Source organism: Lates calcarifer, linkage group LG23 (genome assembly GCF_001640805.2).
Source record: "Lates calcarifer isolate ASB-BC8 linkage group LG23, TLL_Latcal_v3, whole genome shotgun sequence".
Classification (NCBI taxonomy): domain Eukaryota; kingdom Metazoa; phylum Chordata; class Actinopteri; family Centropomidae; genus Lates; species Lates calcarifer.
This window is the reverse complement of record NC_066855.1, coordinates 3,359,944-3,372,793: the sequence shown is the minus strand read 5'-3', so window position 1 is coordinate 3,372,793 and position 12,850 is coordinate 3,359,944. Positions and strand designations below refer to the sequence as shown.

The 12,850-nt window shown below is 41.6% G+C and overlaps 1 protein-coding gene across 1 annotated transcript; it reads right to left on the bottom strand.

Moving 5' to 3' along the window:
* Positions 1-72: 72 nt before the first annotated feature.
* On the bottom strand, positions 73-8,248 carry l3mbtl2 (L3MBTL histone methyl-lysine binding protein 2). The gene is given in 20 exon segments (XM_018685438.2): positions 73-1,082; positions 1,163-1,206; positions 1,208-1,328; positions 1,442-1,507; positions 1,716-1,950; positions 2,040-2,122; positions 2,237-2,384; positions 2,638-2,742; positions 2,862-2,932; positions 3,067-3,313; positions 3,415-3,503; positions 3,767-3,901; positions 4,024-4,141; positions 4,460-4,533; positions 4,825-4,900; positions 6,483-6,616; positions 6,765-6,867; positions 6,982-7,124; positions 7,127-7,440; positions 8,114-8,248. Coding segments are annotated over 19 exon segments (2,532 nt in total). The 5' UTR covers positions 7,332-7,440; positions 8,114-8,248; the 3' UTR covers positions 73-747.
* Positions 8,249-12,850: the final 4,602 nt, after the last annotated feature.

Below are 12,850 nucleotides of genomic sequence, written 5' to 3'. Positions count from 1 at the left end.
AGTTATACTTAACCACTACATCACAACCTTGAGTTCCAGTTGTAAAGATTTTTTAAGAAAATGTCAAATCAGTGCAGAAAGAAACTTTTTTTTAAATCAGTGATTTCATATTTCCAAAAAACTAATAAATCTTGATATGAAACAGGATAAAACAAAACATTATAACAATTATCAGCTTGTTAAACTCAACAAAAACAAGAGAAGTCAAAAGTAATCACTTCTGCCACAGAGTGTAAGTGAGGTAGTTTCAAACTGGTCCTTTATGTTATACTATATGTGGTCATGATTTTAAAGGACCTTTCATCGTTAGTGGAAGACTCTGCCAGTCCAACACTCGATTCAAATTGTCTACCTGAGGCTGTATCAGAGGTTTCTGAAGTTACTGCTAATGCTCTAATACTGCCCCAACTCTCCTTGATGCTGCTCCACTTAGGGCTTTTATTTTGAAGCAGTCACAGGAAAGAAACGTACTTGTCACCAACCACAATCATTGGCTTTTTTCTTTTTTTTTTTGTGGTCAGATTTTCAGCTGACATTCTGCACGTCCCAGACAAGTAACCAACTCCTCTGCTCTGCTGTTGGATGAAATCAAATCATGGTTGCAATTATTACTGGTCGACTTCTTTATTAAAACAGTTTGGGTCTGTTTGGCTGTGCAGTAAACGGATAAACGTGTTGTTCTTCTGTTGTATTTCTGACGAAGCTCAGTGTTTTTGTTGATAGCTTTAGATAGCTGTTTATTTGCTCTCACTCCTCCAGCCTCTCCTGCTCAGTGCTGCTCCCCTCTTGCTGCAGTGTTTGTCCTTCATTTTCACTCTGCTCCATGTTGCTTTCACTCGTAAAGCTCTCCTCCACTGGGCCCTGCTCGTCACCTCCGTCTTCTGCAGCTGTGTTTTTCTGTGTCTTTTCATGTGTGACGTTTTCCAAGCTGGTCTGCTCTGGCACCTCATTCTGTCCTGACTTACTCTGCTCCCCTCTGTCCTCCTGTTTGACTACGCCCAGACAGACTTGCTCAGGGTTGCCTGGAGGATCAATGGGAGTCTCCATCTCCACCTCTTCCACTTTTACCTGCACTGCAAAGACTACAAAAACAGAGATAAGTCAGACATTTACCTTAAATGAAGAAAGTAAGCAGGTATGTTAAATGAGTTTGTCCACTCACTCTCCTGCTCCTCTGGCTCAGTCTTGGGCTGGATGAGTGGCACTTTTGGAGGGAGACTGAAGGTCTAGGAGCCCTGGAGGACTATTAGTGCCAGTGATCTCAGACTGCTGACCAGCGTCGTCTTTAGCTTGCTCATCAGAGAGCCTCTTTTTCGCATACTTCTTTCCTTAAAAAAAAAAGAAAAAGAGGAAAACCAGGAGGTGAGGGAATAGTTTTCCACAATCCTCTGTATCAAAGAAAACACTTTATCTGGTGTACAAGTCAAAAAGTACGACGTACTCTTTTTCCCATACATAAAGGGCTTGCATTTCTTGTTCCGTACCACCTGGTTTGTGTTTAAATCAACTGTAAAACAGAATAAAACATCTGTCACTTTTATATAAGGTGAAAAACATCTCTACTCTAAAACACGGACCACATCAGTTGTTCCTCTCTGTGATAGTGGAAGATTTTAACCAGTTTTCTGCCTCATTTGATTTATCTGCTGTGGAGTCTTGATAGCTCGCTCTACGTATTGTTGCACGATTAACACATATTAAAGTAAGATAATTACCAAGTCCAGGAGGTGGCTGGAGCTGGTAGCCCATGAGCTCGCACCAACCCACGGGGTAGATGTCCGGGGACTCGTGGTCGACCCACTGGTCGAACTCATCCTCCCAGCCGTCGAAGTGAATGAGCAGCAGGCGACCAACACATCGCTTCACGGTGGCCACACACACCAGGCGTGGCTCCATCAGGTCCACGGCCTCCAGCTTCATGTTGGCGGAGAAACCGTGACCTGGATAGTCCTGACGGAAGACAAAGTCTAGGTTCACATGTCGCTAAACGGAGAGCACAGTTTGGAAATGCTGGACTAGGTTTGGACTTCCTGTCTTACAGTGTTGAACAGTCGCGCCGGTGCAGCTTTAGCTCTGGTCTCCTTCAGGTATTTTTCCCAGGTGAAGGTCTGAGAGTCATAACCTGCCCAGAAACACAGACATCTCTCATTAGCAGGAGGGTGAGGCTAAACAGAACCAGCAGAACACAAGAGGTGGAGACAAAGTGTGAGCTACGTCACTGATCAATCATATTCACCTTGAGGTACAGTGAGAGGGATGTTGTTCTTTTTACAGAAGTCAACAGGAAGGATGGCGTGAGAGGATGCGTGGTAACAAAACCAGTCAGAGCCGTTGTTGGATATGGTGCCGTCAATACCGACCATCAGGTAGCCATCATACAGCACCTGGAGAAGTGAAGTCAGACACACAGAGACAGAGAGAAGGAGACAAATGGTGGACGAGTTTGTGTGCAACTAGATGATTTTTAGACTGACTGCTGGCAATGTTATTTATAGGACTGACCCTTAAAACTCAACTATATAACTATATATATAAGTTAGATTTGTAGATCCTCACTCTCCTGTGACAAACACCCCCCAAACTGTCAAATAGCCGTGTTGTTGTAGTAATTTAACTCCTAAATAATAGCTGCTGTACCTTGTGTACAGTGGCCACACAGATGCTGCCCAGGTTGAGAGGGTCAATGGCCTCCAGCTTCATCCCTTCTTCAAAGAAACTTCCCTCCATGTAGACGACCCTGGGCTGCACATCACACAGTGACACACAAGTCATGTTTGAGTTCACAACTGAGAATAATGACAGACTGCTACTCAGTGCATGTTTTCTGACTTCAGCTAATAAATAATTTCTTAAGCAATAACCTTTTTAAAGAGCAGGAATGTACTGTCAGAGTTACTCTTCAAGCCACTGGTACCAGCTTCCACAGAGTTTGCTAAAAAAAAAAAAAAAGAAGGAAAGAATTTACATTTATTTATTAAGTTAAAATCTTTAACTTGTTTAAAATATTTGGTTCAAAATGATCCTTCCTCAGCCGAGGGAAAGCTCAGATCTAGCTCCTAGACTTACCAGGTGCCTTAATGGCATGACCCACTTTGCTGGACCAGCCCAACGGATGCAGGAGGGGGCTCCACATGTGGCACCAGAAGTCAGAGACGATGTTCTCGGGGGCGTCGCTTTGGTCCGCATACACCAGCCGCAGACGGCCGCCAATAATGGAGTCTATGATGGCCACGCGGGTCCGGCTCACATGTTTGGGGTCCACCACCTCCACACGCATTCCCACTCTGAAGGAGGTCCTCATGCTCTCCGCCAGCTGGGGGAGAGGACATTGAGGAGCGTGGCAGCAGGTCAGAGATGCTGATCATTGAGCCGATAAAATTCCTCACACCTGTGTTAAGCAGCATCCAGCTTTACCTTCAGGCATAAGTCAACAGGTTGAGTGTGGGCGCCCACCAGCTTCTTCATCAGATACTCTTTCCAGTCTGGGATGTTCTGCTTCACATCTGCGGACACACACAAATGAGAACATATCTTAAAGTCAATAAACCTGATTCAGGTCTCAGTGGGGGGTAAGGTCTGGACTCAGCTGACCACATGACCTCTTTCCATCAATCCAGAGTCCAATCTTTATGCTCCCTAGTAAATCGAAGCCTTTTTTCAGACTGGCCTCACTGATAAGTGGTTTTCTTAAACTTAAACCTGGCAAAATGTTTCTGGCCCGACCAGCACTGTAAGTTCAGTGTCAGATCCAGGTGTGACTCCTCACCTTGTGGTGGCACCAGCAGCTTGCTCGTCATGGCGCACCACCCGATCGGCTTCAGGTCTCCTGAGACGAGGCTGCACCAGAAATCGTGGCTGCTGTCGTGCTCAAAGCCTTCGTACCTCAGCAGAGCTTTGTATCCTGGAGACGACGGAGGGGAGGAAGAGGAGGGGTAAAGATCCTGTGGCTGTTCTAGAGAATAATAAAATATGAATGAAATGGTTCAGTGGTGTGGTGGGCTGGTGACAGACAGACGTACACACCTGCAATCTGGATAACAGTGGCGATCCAGTAGACTTTACTGGGCAGGACGGCGTTAGTGTTCAGGACTTCCACCTTCATCCCTAAAGTGATGTCGTCCCACTGGGCACACAGCGGAGCCTGCAGAGCAGTAAGGTCACGTTTCCTTACAGAGCATCAGTCTGACATGTTTTATTCAATATTTGCCAGGAAGTTCAGGAGCTTTAATTAATCATCAGGTGTCAGTGTCGTCTACCTCTTGACCACAGTTGCATTAAAGGGCATGTAAATCCTTAAAATGTTTTTTTCTTTCTCCTTTTCTTTCATCTGACTTGTTCAGTTTTCAACTCTGGGTTTTTCCTGATGGTGTTTATGCTGCTCAAGAGTCTCCACTCTTAAATCTCTCAACATTTACTATCTGTGAGTAAAGAAAATGGTTTCTAATTGCACAGAACTCACATGTCTGAAGCAGGAGACAGAAGCAGCCAGGGACGTTTCCCTCTCCAGGTAAGCGCCCCACTCAAAACCTGATTCTGCAGAGTGGAAAGAGGAGTCATACATGTGAAGGAAGATTTGTGTGCTTGGTCTACAACAGTGTTAAGGTGGGTGGTACGTGTCAGAAACACCCAGATGTTACTCAGTTACTCTACAGTTTAGTCGAGTGATCCATGACATTGGACTGAGCTTCTCTGTCTACGTTTGACTTTATACATGAGAAACAAAAACTGCTAAAAGGGGCACGAGTGCAGCTGATTTTGAGAGACTGATATTCCTGCACCAAGTGGATTCTGGGTGTTTTGTGTGTGTGTGATCAGTGCTCTTACCATCCTGTCCTGTTTGGGCTGGAGGAGCTTTGTTCACCTTGTTCCACACTATAGCTTTTTTGGAAGGGGGCCTTCCCTGGAGAGAGGAGTACAACAGTGTTTTCACACCTTTCTTGTTGTTGTGACCACTCAACAACTGAAGCAATCAGAGTTATTGTTTTTTAACGGTGTGTATACTGCGGGCGGTTAGAGTAAATACGTCCTGAGACAGTAAGTGCTGTCCAGGTTGAAATCCTTTAAGGAATCTGACTAATTCTGGTCATATTAGAGAGCACAAATTTAATTTTTTTCTAAATCCTTTTTTCTTTTCAAAAGATGTTACAATTAAAGTTCAATTAAACCTACAACAAATGACAGAAAAATCTAATCTAGTTTTAATTAAATTCAGTCTTTTTAAGTTGAGTGTGAAGTGACTCTGGAGGCAACGAGCACAGGTTTTAAAAGGAAAAAAGTATTTCCAGCCGGTTTTTGCAACATTTAAAGAAACCTTTATTGATAAAGCGGAATAAATACACGTTACTGAGATCTAATGACTGCACCATTTAGCAAGGCGAAGAAGACGAATTAAATCTCTGACAGCAGGTCTGCAGCACAGGAACCACCTAACTTACCAGCTCATGAAGAGAAACGACACCTGAAGCGGGGTCACCTGTCTCTAAGGTGTGAATGAACTGGTTGGGGACGGCGGTGGTCTTGAGGATCCGGGCCCTGCGGGTCTTCTGATCCAGGATGTCGTAGTAGTCCTCGGACTGGAAGTGGTCCTGGCAGACGTGCAGCTTGTTGAGGACGCGGAGCGGAGTGTTTACATCCATGTTCAGGGCAAACAGCCATCGCCTCAGTCTCTCCGGGTGCCCGAGAGGAAACCGATGAAAGACGAGGCCGGGTCGTTTCGTGTTCCAACAGGTTTCAACGCAACACGTGAAAACCATTTGAGCAGTTTAGAAAATATTCAATCAAAGCCGGAAACGAGGCGGACACGCCCGCAAACAGCCCCTCACGTCGGTGACAAGATTTCAAGTCCAGCGCGGTCCTCTTCTTCTATTCCCACTTTAGCTGCAGCGGTGAACCGTTAACAGCTTTTTGCTAAATACTGCCACCGCCTGGTTGTAATTAGGAATTGTGTAAATATAAACATCGATTGTTGCGGCCATAAAAAAATCGTGAAATTTCGGTTTGAATGTTGAATGCACAATATTTTGTTGGTGCTAAACACTCCATAGTTCCACGATCTCAAGTTGATATTTGCAGTTTTTTTTAAATCTTATGTGATAATCAGCCAGGTATCTTTATATTTTAGACAGTTGGTCAGAGAGGAGAGGCAAACTGAAGACGGCATATTTGGCTCTAGGATTTTTCTGATGTTTGAGGTTGATTAATTAATCAAGAAACTATTTGAAAGGTTAATAAATGATGAAATTGTTATAAGATCCTGTCATAGACTGGGTTAATAAAAAGATTTAACCAACCATAAAGCTGGTTAAGGGGAAACAAAAGGGACTTTTAGCAGCTAAGAATTTTAGGAGTCATTTTTTGGTTCTTTAAACACCACATATGAACCTGTAACATGGTGAGGTGTGTGAAATTAACAACAACTGCCCCATTGGTGTTCTCAGTAAACAAATACATCATTCAGTGTGGTTTGTGAATCTTTTCCTCACCTGCAGACGTGCCAGTATGGAGGACTTCTTGGAGTTTGATGAATAGGAGCGTGAGCAGGATATACTGCAGAAACGCTTGGTCTTTGAAAAGAAGGTGCTTATGTTGCCGGTGGTGCCACACATCTCACATACCACTGTAAAAGTAAATAAATGTTGTATAAAACATCACCTAACTTATTTATCAGTTGGTGCGTTTCATTGGTTCAGGTGCTTTGTGGAGAAGTGCTGAGTCAAATGACAGTATAAGTGAGCATATATAAATGAACAGACAGACCGCCTCACCTGGTCGTTCTTCTTTGTCTTTTTCCCCTAGCTTCACCACTCCTCCTGAGACATGTTTTTGGTCACCACCTCTGTCAGTCTCATCCATTTTACTGTGTTCAGCCTAAGAAGAGAAAAGTGTGGTAAACAGATGAGGCTTGTTTAAAGCTCTCAGACACACAGGACCTCTCCCCTTCTCTGCAGTGACCTTTACTGGTCCAGGATAATAACTACTCACATTAGTGTTCTGCTCTCTCGGCTCAGCTGCGATGCCTCGCCGCTGGATAGCAGGCAGACATTTGCTACAGCCAACTCCCCCGCAGGAGGAACAGAGCGGACGGACGAACACTGTAGGAGCAGCTCCCGGCTTCAGCTTCAGAGCCCCGTGGGCGGCCTGGGCTCAAAGTACTCCTTGCCAAAATGCTCGCTGCAGAGGTGAGAGTTGGGTGTGGCGACCCACAGGGCACGGGTGCGTTGGACCTGCTTTTCCCATTTGCGAAACTCCTCGGGGTCCTTGGGGAATTTAAACAATGTCACACCATCTTCTGCAGTTTTGCCGCATCCATAGGCCACACAGTGGTAGGGCATCCTGTCTGGAGCTCAACAAGAGGACTGTCAGTGAAACAGAATCCAAAGCCGGATGCACAGTCAACGCATCATTTCTTCTTTTGAGTCCTAGGACGTTGTTCTGTGAGCTCTGCAAAGAAAAGTAATGGCCATGTATTCAAACTTTTTTTGTGTGTCTCCTGCAGATAATGCACTGTAACATTCATTTTAAAGTGAGACACATTTCCAGATCCTAGAGATAAGATGTATTTCTTGGTATTAAATGCTGCATGTGTGAAATTAACAGTGAATAATGCCACTACTTGCTTCACCACTGTATTCATATTAGATAAGACAGCTTCTCTAAATGTGTTAGCATTACTATAAAAAATATTGTTTGATGATTTGTACTGAACAATTAAGAATCTTGATTTGATTTTGTCAATAATATCAGGCTCTCAATACAGACTCTAACAAACATAAAACGTACAATGATCAATAAAACGTGCATTTCTAGATAAACATTTACAAAGTAAAACTGATTCAGTTTATGTGGTAAATCAGTAAACACAAAGTAAAGGTCTGACGAACAGACAGACAGAATAACGAACATTTTAAAGTGGATTTCGCTGATAAAGTCACTGTTGTGGGCAAACTGTTGGAGCTAACGGTTTAGCAACAAACGAATCAAAACATAAACAGAAGTGTGACTAGTAGCTCGCATGCTACTGTATATGCAAGCTAACAGCTAGCAGCGCTATTAGGACGTTTGTCCAGTTAAAAAGAAGCGACTCAAGCTAATTATTACTTTAACGGCTACTTACAGACGTTTATAACATCCGGGCACTCGTTAAAGTGGTTCGTGCAGCTACGAAACTATTCGGATATAAGTTCTTGAGCTAAATCTCCGCAGCCCCCCGGCACTGCACTGCGGTCAACTACTTTTGACGTCATCGTGGTCACTCGTTACACACGGACAGAGAATTATGGGAGATGATGTTTTAGTAGAGTTGCAGGAGAACACCAGTCACAAATCAATAAATGTACATATAAGTGTTAAGGTGTTGGTGTAATTTACCAATAACGAAAGTAGAAGTTAGTAATAGAAGTTTTAGTTTTGGTGGTTTTATAAATTTAATATTTAATAAATATTAAACTGATTTTTTTCTATAAAAACTTGAAACTACAATTCCCTGAGGCTTTGCATCTACACTATTGTGTTTATTTCTATTCTGTTTATTCATTTCTATAATATCTCACTGTCACAATTACACTATCTTACTTTATACATGTCTATTTTATGTATATATCTTCAGTATTTATTCCTGATAATCAGTTTCATTGATAAACTGTTTACACAATTAACTAAAACACACAATACGCACATAAATTATAATTTACCCTGAGGAAAAAGTCTGCAACTTGGTGTGAGTTCAACAGGAATTGAGGGTATTCACATAATCATGAAGTGTTTGGGTCCATTTCTCTCATGCATTTATTGAATGTTTGAGTAAGGTAAGGGCCGGAAATATAATTAATTTTTGTACATATCAAGTTATCCCCAAGATCAAATGGAGGGATTTCTATTAGATTAACGGTCCTGAGCTCTGAATCTTACTGCCTCTGGTCACTCCCAGACCGCTCTTCTTGTTTCACATTATAGCCTTCATTTCCACTTGAGCATAAGAAATATGAAAATCTAATGGACAGTCGTCATTAAATTACTGAGCATATTCATTCCTGCCAGAGGACAAACAGTTTAGACATGATCCCAAGACTTCGCCTCAGGCCAGACCTTACATATTTAACCTGACTGAAGGACTTTTAAAAGGCAAGACTGATATTTTCATTCCACAGAGTTTAATTAATATTGCAACAATTAGGGTTTAGAATTGTAGTACTGTATCGTGATCCAAATGTAAATCCAAAATACTGAACTGGAACCACTCCCAAGTCAAATGATCTTTTAATGCAGATATCTAATAATCTTCTGCCTGTTAACATCAGTAATGTTTGTCAAAACAGACACAAAACTGTATTTTAAATTCTGTTCAGCTGAATGGGCGACTCTTTGTGTATACAAAACCACCATGGCCTTTATTGTGTGGTAGATTTAATTTTAAATTGATAAAATTTCCATTTTTGTCCATCAATCTACGCCCAGTAATCCAAAATGACAAAGTAGCTTTTTAAAAATCAAAAACTGAAATCTTTCATTTTCCAAAGATTTCACACTCTTTGCTCTGACTCTCTTGTTTGCTTTAATCTTCCATGTTATGTGTCTAGATCCTGACTGGAGTCCACCTGTAGCAAATTGAGTTGATTGGACATCACGCTGTACAACAGGAAAAAACCAAAGCCATGAAACTCTGTAGACCTCAGTGATAAAATGTGCTAAAATGAACTGAAATCATCCTCTGGCTTTGGATAAAGGTAAAAATGTCACAATAATCCATCTGATAGTTGTTGAAATATTGCAGACTGGACCAACTGACCAAATTTTATCTGATCATCCAAGGAATTAATAGATATATTGGGTATTTAGAAGGGAATTTATACCAACATACAAAAAGAAAACAGCTTCTGTGATGGTATATCAGCATTTCCAAGTCAAAACTTCACAAATTATATCACCATATTAAATTAATTTAACATTATCAACAATTCAGGTCTTGTCTCAACTTGTTTCATAGGTTACAGATCAATAGTCATATACATAAAATACATCAAGCAGGAAACAACATGCATACATACACTATACATGCTGGGGTAATACACTGCTAATGCATGTAATGAGATTTGCTTTGATTTGAGTATCTGTTGAGTGCTTTAAAGGTGCAACACAGCACAATGGGAGTCAGTGAATGGAGTCTAGAATGTATGGAGAGATTACATTTGAGTTACTGGAAGAGACCATCTCATATATTGTGGGTGAACTGTAGTATGCATGGGCTGCTTACACCAGTCAGCCACAACATTAAAACCACTGACAGGTGAAGTGAATAATGTTGATCATCTCGTTAGAATACAATGTTCTGCTGGGAAACCTTTGATACTTTGACACGTACCACCCTTAACTACTGAGATAACCATTTCTTCTCTGCTGTAACTGAACAGGAGCCAGTGCCCTTTGGCCTACTCCATCTCCTCTTTCATCCTGACTGCTGTGAGGGTATTCCCAGGTGAAGTGTTCATCAGGCAGCCACCATACACTTGACCTTTGTGTGGCGCTTGTGCAAAAGCACAATGGAGTAAAGCAATAAAAACACATTTAAAAAGTGTTTATGTTTGTATGTTAACCAGATTTGTATGAGTGGTTCCTGGTCACAGGCCCCTGAAGGCCCCAGGTTCACAGTGTGTCCACTGGTTTGCTGCAATTTGATTAAATACACATTTGTTTGGGAATTTTAATACTTTATACACTTCAAAGCGTTTATTAACTCACGCTGTATAAAAGCCGCACTGAAAGAATGTGTGTCATCTGCTCTGGATGTTTGGTGATTTATATGCATCTGAAGTTCAGGAAATGATTCCAGCCTTTGCACACAAGGAGCTCGCAATTATATTACTGTGTACACTGGAAGCCCCCCTTTTCTCTGCACTACTTCAGATGAGGTCTCAATATCACCTATGATGGTAGGGGCCTTGATAAGGGCCGCGCATGACTGAGGCCTCGGCATGTAGAGTTTAGGAAAAGTAACCAACACATGAGATTAAAAAAGGAGTAAATGTTATTTTACTTTCACTTTCTGTACAAACAAGCTCTGACAACTTTTCTTCACCATTTACTGCACATGTATGCACAAAGTGGGCAGTGCCGATCACTGGTAGAGTTGGGGGCTGTGTAGATTTTTGCCCTGGGGCCCCCTAGTGGGTTAACCCAGCCATGGTTGTGGTCCTGTGGGCATCGCACGAGCACTGCCCAGGTCTGATCACCAGTAAAACAGATGCTCTTTTGGTCCAGTCCACAGGCATCAGGATTCACTGATGTGGTTATTAAGTTATTAATCCAGGTTTGGTGAAGCAGGAAATGACACCGTCTGGAAGATGCTTCAAGAGATTTTAGTGAAATGTGAAAAGACTTCTGATTGTAACCTGTCAGCTATTTATGTTTTTTTCTTCACCCAGATGGACTTAATTATTAAAATTTATGGGCAGAGTACTTTTGAAGCCTTGAGGCCATGTGTTATAGATCATTTCTAGACTTGAACATGTTGTTATTTTCTAACAAAAACCTGTAACCCAATTAAGGAAGAATTTCTCATAGAATTATTGACTGTGCACCGTATTAAAGATGATGGATTTGGTGTGGTAACAGAAAATTGTGATAGAGGCCCATGTTTTCTAAAATAATGACCCCATGCAGTGTATATTTCATACTCCTTATAGGTCATTTAATAACTTATGTGAATACAGTATGCACCCCGCAAAGGCCTGAATCAAACAGGTCATCTGCTCTTCATCGAGCATCTTTAGCTGTAAAATCCCACATTTCTTCTTCTAGAAAACATTTACAAACTGCTTGTGCTCCTCCAGCCTGTCATTAGGGAAACTATTGGTGGACTCACAAAACTTTATTCTAAATTGTAGCTCAGATCATGAAGTTTAAAACTAATCTTTTCGTAAGAGAGCATGCTCGCTTGATCATATGATTCTGCTTCAAAACATTTGTGGACTGAGCAGATGGTGCACGTGACACTGTCACACAATATTAATCTATTAATTTCATTCAATTTGGGAGATTTTTTTGGGTGGAAACACTAAAGGTTGATCTGCAAAGATTAACCTGTGTGAAAGAGGCTGTGAATGAATGGCTCCTGAGCAGCTGCATCGATCAGAGTACACAGCTCTTGTTCTGATGTTTAGTGTCAGTTTTATTGAAGAAGAAAAAAAATCTTTTCAAACAGGCAATTGCTCTTCAATGAGAAAAGGTACAAAACTCTGGGATGATGTTGAGTGTTTCCCTTGAACTGTTTCATTTAGTGCGTTCCACAAGAGAAATCTGAACACAAGAATAAGAGTAAATCATCATTATAGTTGTACAATTAAATGTGTTTGGTAACTCACAAAGACCAACAGCAATAAAAAGGAAATATATACGTATAAAAAATACACAAATACAAGCACCAGATAGTGTGGTCTAACATGTATTTCACAGTTAAAACAGTGCAGTGTAGCAGGTATTAAAGTAGATAGGTGACTGTTCAAGTGCAAGAACAGGACAGGAGAATGATTTTTAACTGAAAACTAATAAAAAGAGGAGTCAAACAAGGAGAGTCCTACACACAGGGACGGGCCAAGGAAACTACATTAGTGTGTGTTGAAAACTTTCTGCACGAAGCCACCATTTTGCCTATGAGGAAGCAAACAAATGAAAAAAAAGAAAGAAAAATGGGGGGCGACTGGACTGGGTCTTTAATTTAGTGAACGTTAACTCCTGAGTTATTGAGTTAAACCAAGTCTTTCCTGAGAGTCAGACACACAGTAAGTCAGTGTTTGTGACTCCATGTCGGTCTGCTGCACTTGAAAAGAAAAGTTGCAGCACGTGTTTTAACCTGCTC